The 9,528-nt window shown below is 35.5% G+C and overlaps 1 protein-coding gene across 8 annotated transcripts in view; it reads left to right on the plus strand.

Annotated features, from left to right (window-relative positions):
• The window catches only part of LOC118443240 (latrophilin Cirl), a 265,059-nt gene that overhangs the window by 243,898 nt on the left and 11,633 nt on the right, over positions 1-9,528 (plus strand). For 6 of the 8 annotated variants that reach the window (XM_035869905.2, XM_085659306.1, XM_035869902.2 and 3 more), the window contains 9 exons: positions 3,899-4,005; positions 5,538-5,724; positions 5,900-6,075; positions 6,170-6,811; positions 6,911-7,322; positions 7,398-7,623; positions 7,717-7,882; positions 7,990-8,204; positions 8,375-8,478. In XM_035869905.2, coding sequence (XP_035725798.1) covers positions 3,899-4,005; positions 5,538-5,724; positions 5,900-6,075; positions 6,170-6,811; positions 6,911-7,322; positions 7,398-7,623; positions 7,717-7,882; positions 7,990-8,204; positions 8,375-8,478 — 2,235 coding nt within the window. Of the gene's footprint in view, positions 1-3,472; positions 3,580-3,898; positions 4,006-5,537; positions 5,725-5,899; positions 6,076-6,169; positions 6,812-6,910; positions 7,323-7,397; positions 7,624-7,716; positions 7,883-7,989; positions 8,205-8,374; positions 8,479-9,528 lie in introns of all 8 variants that reach the window. The other 2 variants (XM_085659302.1, XM_085659304.1) reach the window with 2 other exon arrangements.

Here is a 9,528-nt window from a genome sequence, read left to right on the forward strand (position 1 = left end):
ATCGACGATTCGACGTTCCTACAATTTTTCCTCGATAAAGGTACAATACAATACATACGTACATATAAATTTCTTTTCTCTCTCTTTTTTTTTTTTTTTTTTTTTAATTAAAATAAATTGCATTTAAAACAAATTATAAGTTACAAAAAAATGAAATCCACGACGGGTTTGATCAGTTTAGTGATTCAAAATACAAAATACAAAATTTAAATTCCGAGCTCAAATTCCGACCGATTGTATGGTTCAATTTTATATATATATATATATATATATATATATATATACACGCACATACATATATAATAAATTTGAAAAATATATTATGGATCGATGCGATTTCCATTGTTCGTGTCGTCGAATCGTCCGATCACAAGACATTCTGTATATACGAGTATTATACGAGCGTCCAAGCTCTACCGTCCCCCTCGCGTTATCCTTGCTCCACCTGCTACCACCCAGACGTCCATTTGCATGCTTAACAACGTAATGTTTTCAGAGAAGAATGAAAAGTATGTGTATTTCGCTACGCACACGACATACAGCCACGATCACAACTCCTCTCGTAGCCGCCATTGTAACGCTTTCCGTTGGCCAATAAGCGGATTCGTTGCAATGCGCATTTTATCCTCTTTTTTGTATTCCTTCTTTTTTTATTATTATTATTGTTATTATTATTATTATTATTCCCATCTTTTTTCTCGTTCGATACGTCCCCTTACTTTACGATCGTGGCTGTGTTTTTTCGTGAGCATACGAAAGAGGAGATCTTAATGAAAATAGAAATTTTGTAAGAATTTCTTTTTCTTTTTTTTTTTTTTAAATCTTAACAAACAAATCATTCGAGTCAAGGCACCTGAAAATATTTTCATCTTCTATTTTTTTCAAATTTTAATCGTATAAATAAAAAATCTCCTCTCTCGTTTATTCCAGGTATATCTATACTTAGAAGTATAAGCATTGAAATAAAGCAAGTTTCACGTGTGTTGCCATGGATCCTTCAATTTCCTCTCGTCGATGTCCAGGATGCAAAGGGATGATTTATATACGAATTTTCGTATATACGTTTGAGTTATTCTTTTTTTTTCTCTCTCTCTATCTTCCTATCTATTCTCAATCTTTCTCTCTTCTTATAAATTTCATCATAACAGAACACATTAACATCGCAAATAATAGAAACAGACAGAAAATGATCAGACAAAAATTACTTTCTTTCTTCGGTAACTCTCTTAAACGTATCATTATTAAAGCATCTGTGCGAATTACAAATATTTTAGACGTGTCGGTTGAAGTATGTGCGCGATGCAAACGATTAACCGGGATTACTGAGAATTCAAGGATATTCTACGGCATTAGAAACGCGTGGTAACAGTGCGAATGACAAGTTTCTTACTTAGAATGTTGCAGTAGCAGCCTTCTATCCTCTTCCAAGCTTCTCCTTCGAGCTTCTCCTCGAAGAAGAACCTGAGCTCTTCCTCATCTTCACCACTAACAAACGAGTCTACAAGATATATGTATGTACGTTTGTATATACATGTATATATATATATATGTATTTATATATATATATATATATATATATGTATATATGTTTATATATATATATATATATATACTTACGTATATATATACAGGAAGAGTCGGAATCTTATTGTTGGAAACAACGATCGTTTGTCGGTGAGAGAATCGTACTGCTTATTCTACGGTAATGCTAAGCGGTCCAAGTTTTGCTTACTACGACGTACTTTCGTGTCTGTGACGGTTAAATGCAACTCCTTTGCGAAAGTGCTACGCGTATCCGCGTTACATACCTAGTTATGTACGCACGTTCAAACTTGCCGGCTTTAACAGTGTCCCTAGACTCGTTGTTAGCGAGTTAGAGATCCTACCTATCGTGGAATTTGAAATAAACTTTGAGTTAGAATTTATCGGAAGAATTCGAAGAACGAATTCGTATACGCGTTCCGTTTTTCGTGTCCCTTATCGGAATCGTAAAATTCTCGTAGTTAACGTTTAACGATGACTAACAAACATTTTTTTTATTCCATTCGTCAAATATTCATATTTTATTTATAACATCCAATTACTTTCGTGATAAAACAGATAACGTTAACTGTAGTATGTATTAAAATATATACTTTTTAAATGTGAATGATAAATTTTCAACGTAATTGACACCCAAATATTTTTCCAATATTTATCATCTCTTTCGAGCAATGCAAATAATAAATCATTGATAAACATTCGTATTTTGATGTACCTTCAATGATTAAAATTGATACCATTCTTGATTCCGTACATTTTCTGCGATACGAAATTATACATGTCGAACGAGCGCATTGATAATTTTCATATGTCAGATTAACTATTACAGCTGCATGATTATTTTTTTACGTATCACCAATATACTCGGAATAGAATAGCTCAGTGATTTTAATCGAATCTCGCGGCAAAAAAATCCATGGAAAAGCTCGGCATAGTAAACGCTGTTTTCGAATCACGACATTTCCGCGTGCAAAAGCAGTAGCCAACGAGGGCGCTTAATCCTCCGTAATAGCGGCCGTCCTAGAGAGCGATAACGGATAGCACACGCTTACACGCACACACATATACACGTACACGAATTTACAGACTTTGCACCTGCAAACAGAGTTTCGTCGACGTCATTCAACGGTGACGATGCGTACTCACTCTTACGCTAAACCCTCGAATGTGCGTCCTTACAAAAACAGAGGTGCTTACGATCGTGAATTATAAAAAAACTAAGTGAAAATCCGTTAACAGAGAGTCCAGAATAGTTCTTTTCATTCAAAATGTAACAATAAACCAAGAGAGGTTATCGACTTTTTTCTTTTCTCTTTTTACTCGCGTTCAACACAAAAAAAGAAAATAATTAAAAATTCATCGTATCATGTCTGTATCATGAACGTCTCATAGATAAATATATCGAATGTATCATTAAAAAAAGAAAAAGAAAAAGAAAAAAAAAAAAGAAAACATTCGTTTGTTTCCTGTTTATATGGAATTTCCACGGGGACGCTGAAAGTTCCATGGATATTTATGGCATACAGCTGAGACGTATATTTATTACACGCACGTATGTGTTTCTGTCGGCATTTGGGACTAAAATCCTCGTCTGTCTTACCTTAAACACCACCTGTCATTTGTGTTCTAAAAACTGTTGCAAAAACGCTCCTCATTACTAACAACTTTTTTCTCCACATTTCGTTGATTGCGTCCTGAAGATTATTTATAAACGTGTTTCATGCTAACGTGACTTTTATTCGAAAGTAAATATACGAGAATCGTACGCAGAACAATAAGAAATAGAATCACGTTTGACTGAGTGCGAAAATGTTACATTTGATTCTCGTTATCGGTTATCAATTTCTTGCGAGAATAAAACGAATCGTGATGATCAAATGATTATTATTATCTGGAATAACATTCTTTTGATTAACGCGACGCATCCCAGGTGCAATCATCGTAATTCCTGCGCGCTGAATGTACGCAGTGAGATATTCGAGGAGGATCCTTGTCCCGGAACTGGAAAGTACGTCGAGGCGCAGTACCATTGTCTAGGTTGGTTGAAATCCAATAAATTCTTTCTCTTCTTTTTTTTTTCTTTTTTTTTCGCGCGCGCGATAACGCGAAGCAGCAGCGTTCATCGAAAATCTATTAAAAATCTGACGCAAATCGATACGCAGTAAGCGGGAAAGCAAATTTTCCTCCTATTATTTTCCCCTTGTTCCCGCGACGTCGACTCGAAGTAAAAATGGAAAAGAAAAAAAAAACAAATAATCAAGAAGAATCGAAAAATCCATGGCAGCACACGTGGTAAACTTGTGTCGAATTTATTCCTTTTGTTAACCGTTGGTCCTTTCGGCAAAAACCTCTTCAGGTGTAACGACCAACAAAACTGCAGCATCGTTGCATCAACCTCGCAATTCGGTGATCCTTGTCCCAACACGCACAAATATCTTGAGGCACATTATCGTTGTGTCTCTGGTAAGTAAAATTTTTCTATCGACGATTATCCATCTCCCTAATTTATGTTTGAAAGGGTTATAACATGCGCGCGCGTTATGTTCAAATTAAGAAGGCTATGAAGAAATGAAGTCAGTTAGCGTTTTAGAGCAGTGGTGCGCAAGCTATAAGACTCGAGTTTTTAAAGAGTCCTATAAAAATCATGGTACGAAATTGTTGTTTACTTTCAAAATAAAAATAAAATGATATTACTATATTTATTAATATATTTGCGTTAAAATATTTTAAAGGAACTCATAAGATTTCTGCCTAATAAAAGAGGGATCAAAAGTGTAAACAGTTTGCGTACCACTGCATATAAAATATGGGTCTCGAGTTCAACATCCGGTCAATCTATTCGTAGCCCATTTTTTGATCTACCTAAATGTCAGTTCTTCAGAAAATATTAACATTGTCAGATTTTTACGATCGAATCATTAACGAGAATTATTGTAAATTCAAATTTGTAATTAATATTAAATAATATTTAGATGATCATAATGAAGGTAAGAACAAATTTTAATAGGAATCCATCATTTTTTATCGTCTACGGAGATAGCAGGGAATACCAAGCAACGGTACTAAATCTAGATTGAGAAAGAGCTGTCCGGAAATACAGTTTGCTAACGAATATGTATTACGTGCTAACAGATCGTTTTTGTTGGTGTCAGACTTGCAGTGAACGTTTCCGTTGCAACCGCGTTGAAGAGACTCGAGTTGCACATGACGCAAGACACGCAAACAAATGGTAACAGTGAACCACCGCGTTAGCATAACATAAGTAACGTTCTCTCGCCTCTACTCTGTTTTCTACCCTTTCTTCGAACAGGAAAATTCTGGCACTCTATGAATTTACATTCCAAATTTAGATATCATGTGTGTACAATGAAAATTAACTTTTCTCTTAATGAAACGATTCGATCGTAATTATATCTTCTGTTTAAACGAAATAGAAATGTAAACAGTATCAATTTATGTAAATTTTTCAATTACTACTACATGTATACATGATTAATGGTCTTTTGTTTTATAAAATTGATTTGTTTTGAAAAATTTAATGTGAAATCGAGACTCCGTAACATAACTTATTGGATATTTTGAGAAAAATCGATTTAATTATTCTCAAAAAGATAGGCTCAAATTCTTTCGTAAATTCTACATATCAATAATCTATATATAATTTTTCTTTTTTTCTTCATAGTTGATAAGAATCAGAGAAATAGCAAAAATCACTGATAAAAAAAGCTTGATAAAGTTACTTGTCTTAAAATCAAGTCAAAACAATTTTCTATCCTCACGTCCACGATCCATTCGAATCATTTTCCTTTTTCAATTATATAAACTTTCTGATATTTGATAAATTCATTGACAGGTAGACAAAATGTGTCTTGCAAATCTTCTTACGACATCGTTTTTTTTTTTTTCTTTCGGGAACATAGGTTTTCTCTTTCTCTCTCTCTCTTTTCTTTTTCCATTACTGCCTCGTTAAAAGATATCCACCGAAACATTTTCAGCGACTACAACAACGACGACATCCCGACCGAGTCCTCCGTGGTTCATAACTTCGCAACCGAGCGTTTGGAGCACGGCTAAGCCAACCGTGAGACCTCCCTCGAGGATTACGACACCGGCGGTTCAACAGCCACCGCAACCACCACCGGCACCATCTACACCAGCTTTGCCAATAACCACTCCGCCAAGGTCAGTTTTCGAACCTCTCTATATATATATATATATATATATATATATATATATATATATATATCAATCTTTTCATTTTCATCATCATCTACATTTTCGTTTTCATAATTCATAACGATAAGATATCATTATATATTTCGTTATCCACCATTGAAATAAACGATTTGTTTTTCAGTCCAACCTCGACGAGGTCCTTCGACGAAATGGATATCAAAGAAGACCAAGATTCTGTTCTTCCAGAGAAAGGTGTCGTAGCGAATGGAGCAGCGATTCCTCCTATCGCGCCTGAAACAATGCAGCCAACAACTACATCGACATTTGCTCCATGGAGAACAAGTCGAAGACCAACCGGTAAATACATCAATTTTTTTACTTCCTCCCATTCCATTAAAATTAATATAAAACTTGAGTTCACAATCTTCATGGTCTTTCTTTCTATTTTCAGTACCCAGCACTTATTATCCAGAGTCCAGTTCGAACGGGCAATGGTACGATTATGGACGACAGGCCTGTCCACCGGTAATAGCACGAAATCTTTCATGGAACGCTACTCGAGCTGGAGACGTTGCCGTCCAAAGTTGTCCAGGTGGTGCCAATGGACTTGCTCGTTGGAGATGTCTTGCCAAAGGTGATTCTGCGGTCTGGCATCGAGACACTCCAGACTTGAGCGAATGTCGTTCTGTTTGGTTAACGTCCTTGGAAAATAGAGTAACTGATGGTGACGTCATTTTGGGAATCAGTCGAGAACTTTCACAAGTAACGAATAATAGTCGTGGTCTTTATGGTGGTGACATGATGATCACAACCAAGATCATAAAGAATATGGCCGAAAAGATGGCACAAGATATTAGGACCTATCAGGATCCCAATCAAAGGGAAGTCAGCGTTACGGAACTCTTGCAAGGTGTTGTAAGAACAGGCAGTAATCTTTTGAACGAAGCACAGATGGCTTCTTGGAAGGATCTCAGTCATCAGGAACAAATGAGAGTAGCGACCTCTTTGTTAATAGGTCTTGAAGAAAATGCATTTCTATTGGCTGATACTTTGACCCAAGAGAAAACGATCACTCATGATTGTAGAAATATACGTGAGTCATTTCCACAATTAAATAATCTCTCATTCAGTATTCGTTACATTTCATTATTTTCTTTTATTAATAATTTACGAACCTTCTTTTTTGCAATAGTAATGGAAGTTCGCGTTTTGGATACACGCAATATCGGTAATGATCTCGAGGTCTTTCCAAATAATATCTTGGAGGGAAGATGGACAGCATCCACGGCACACGTCGAACTAACCAGAGGTGCTCTTTTGGAAAACAGCGAAGCTGGGATCGTTCGACTAGTCTTCATGGCCTTCAATAGACTCGAAGAAATTCTTCAACCGCAAGCTGAATTGCCGTCCGTCGTTACAAACGATGACTCGCAATCGTTGCCGAAAAGAAACACGACTAGGTTATTGAACAGTAAGATTATTTCTGCTTCATTAGGAAAAGGTCGACATATACAGTTATCGGAACCAGTAAGGATATACTTCAGGCATTTGACATTGGAAAACGTCACCAATCCTACTTGCGTCTTTTGGGATTATATTTTGAGGTAAAGATTTACAATCCAGAAATCATGAAAAGCAAATAATTAAGATAATCCTTTAATGATACTTTTTTCCTTCAGTGGTTGGTCAGAAGAAGGCTGTCAAATAAGAAAGAGTAACGACACGCACACAGTATGCGAGTGCAATCACTTAACAAATTTCGCCGTTCTAATGGACGTTCATGCAGTTAGACTTGACATCGCTCATCAAGTCGCTTTACAAATCATTACATACATAGGCTGCATCATATCTGTTGTCTGTCTGGTGTTAGCGATACTTACCTTTCAATTGTTTCGTGGACTCAAGGTATGATTGCAATAATCATATTATACAATAGTATAAATCTTTTCATTCTACAACAAATCTCGAATGTCTAATTTTAAATGATTTTCTTCTCAGTCGGACAGAACGACAATACATAAGAACCTGTGCGTCTGCCTGTTAATAGCTGAAGTTTTGTTTGTTTGTGGTATCGGACAAACGAATCAAAGGATCGTCTGTGGTATTGTTGCTGGTTTATTACACTTTTTTTTCCTATGTGCGTTCGCCTGGATGTTCCTCGAAGGTATGATAATAATGGGATTTAATCCAAAAGAATTTTCTTTTTTTTTTTTTTTTATAAATAAATCGATCAATATTAATTTGATTTCCTTCATTCTATTTCCTCAATAGGATTTCAATTGTATGTTATGCTGATCGAAGTTTTCGAAGCGGAAAAGTCTAGACTACGATGGTATTATCTTGTTGCTTATGGGGCACCGTTACTAGTAGTTGCGATATCCTGTATAATCGATCCATTCAGTTACGGCACCGATCGATACTGTTGGCTTCGAGCGGACAACTACTTCATCTTCAGCTTTGTGGGGCCCGTAATACTCGTAATCTTGGTAATTATGTAAAACAGATTGGATGTCGCAATTGGTAACTCGTTCTTAACGATTCCATCAGCGTGATGATACATATTCAACGTCAATTAGAAATCAAACTTCTAAGTTCAAACAAAAACTCATTTAACTCTAATCTAACGATTATATAATCCTTTGTTTTTTCGTAATAGGCGAATCTCGTATTCCTGTCGATGGCGATATACATGATGTGCCGACACGCAAATACGACGGTAGCCATGAAGAGTAAAGAACATTCTCGTCTAGCTAGCGCAAGGTAAGCGCAAACTATCTTCGAGCTGTCATTGATTATTTATCGTACAAACGGATTGTACATAAAGTATAAAAAAAATTGAGATTACGTCCGTCATTAACATGATCGAGATTAAATCCCCTCGTCGAGCGTAGAGTCGAAATGTCTGTTTGGTGCTTTCGGTTCATATTCGCAAAGCTTTCATTGCTTAAGGAGATCTCCCGAAGTGAATCTCGTTGTCACGCATTATTCTTGCGGCCATGCTAAGTTTTTATTGGTTTTGGTTTGAGTTCTATGTTGGAATGACCGCAGATTTCGTTCGTTCGACACGCCACTGTATTGCTGTAAATCCTAAATTACTCGTTCATGATATAAATATATATAAATATAAATATATATATATATATATATCTATACATGTATATAGATATACATTGTATACATTACGTTTTCTAACTTTTTTTCTTCTTTAAGTCACAAAATTGGTGTTAGTTAGCAAACGCATTATTGTCAACGTTTAAAACCTTATCAACGTAATTCTGATCAATAATGATCGGTCTCTCTTCGCTCGTAACTTCTTGGAACGAATGACAAATAAATTTGTGATTCGATGAAGCTGTTAAGAGATATAATGAAAGAGAGACGAAAAAAATCGTGAAAGCGAGATAAGATAAATTAATCGAAACAAGAGACGTGAAAACACGCAGAAAAGCTTTTCGTAGAATAAAAAATAAAATTATTTGACACATCGGTGATGGTATTTTAAAATTTCTTGCAAGCTCGATTCGAATTATTATGAACGAGACATTACGATAAATTTTTCTTTTTATAGTATACAATTTGCATCTTATATCGTTTACATTTAAATAATGTATTCATGTTAAAAGGAGCACTGCAAGATAATCCTCTTAATGGTTGAAACAATATGTACATAAGTAAATACTCGTGATCAGTTTGACATTTATTAAAGTCAATAAGACTTAGTAATACGAATCGAGTGTTTGCAGATGATGATGATGAAAGAAATTTTTTAATTATAATCAATCGATATCAATGGTGCCGGAACAATCACCT

This window comes from Vespa mandarinia, chromosome 9 (assembly GCF_050613455.1).
Source record: "Vespa mandarinia isolate Hongniang chromosome 9, ASM5061345v1, whole genome shotgun sequence".
NCBI lineage: Eukaryota > Metazoa > Arthropoda > Insecta > Hymenoptera > Vespidae > Vespa > Vespa mandarinia.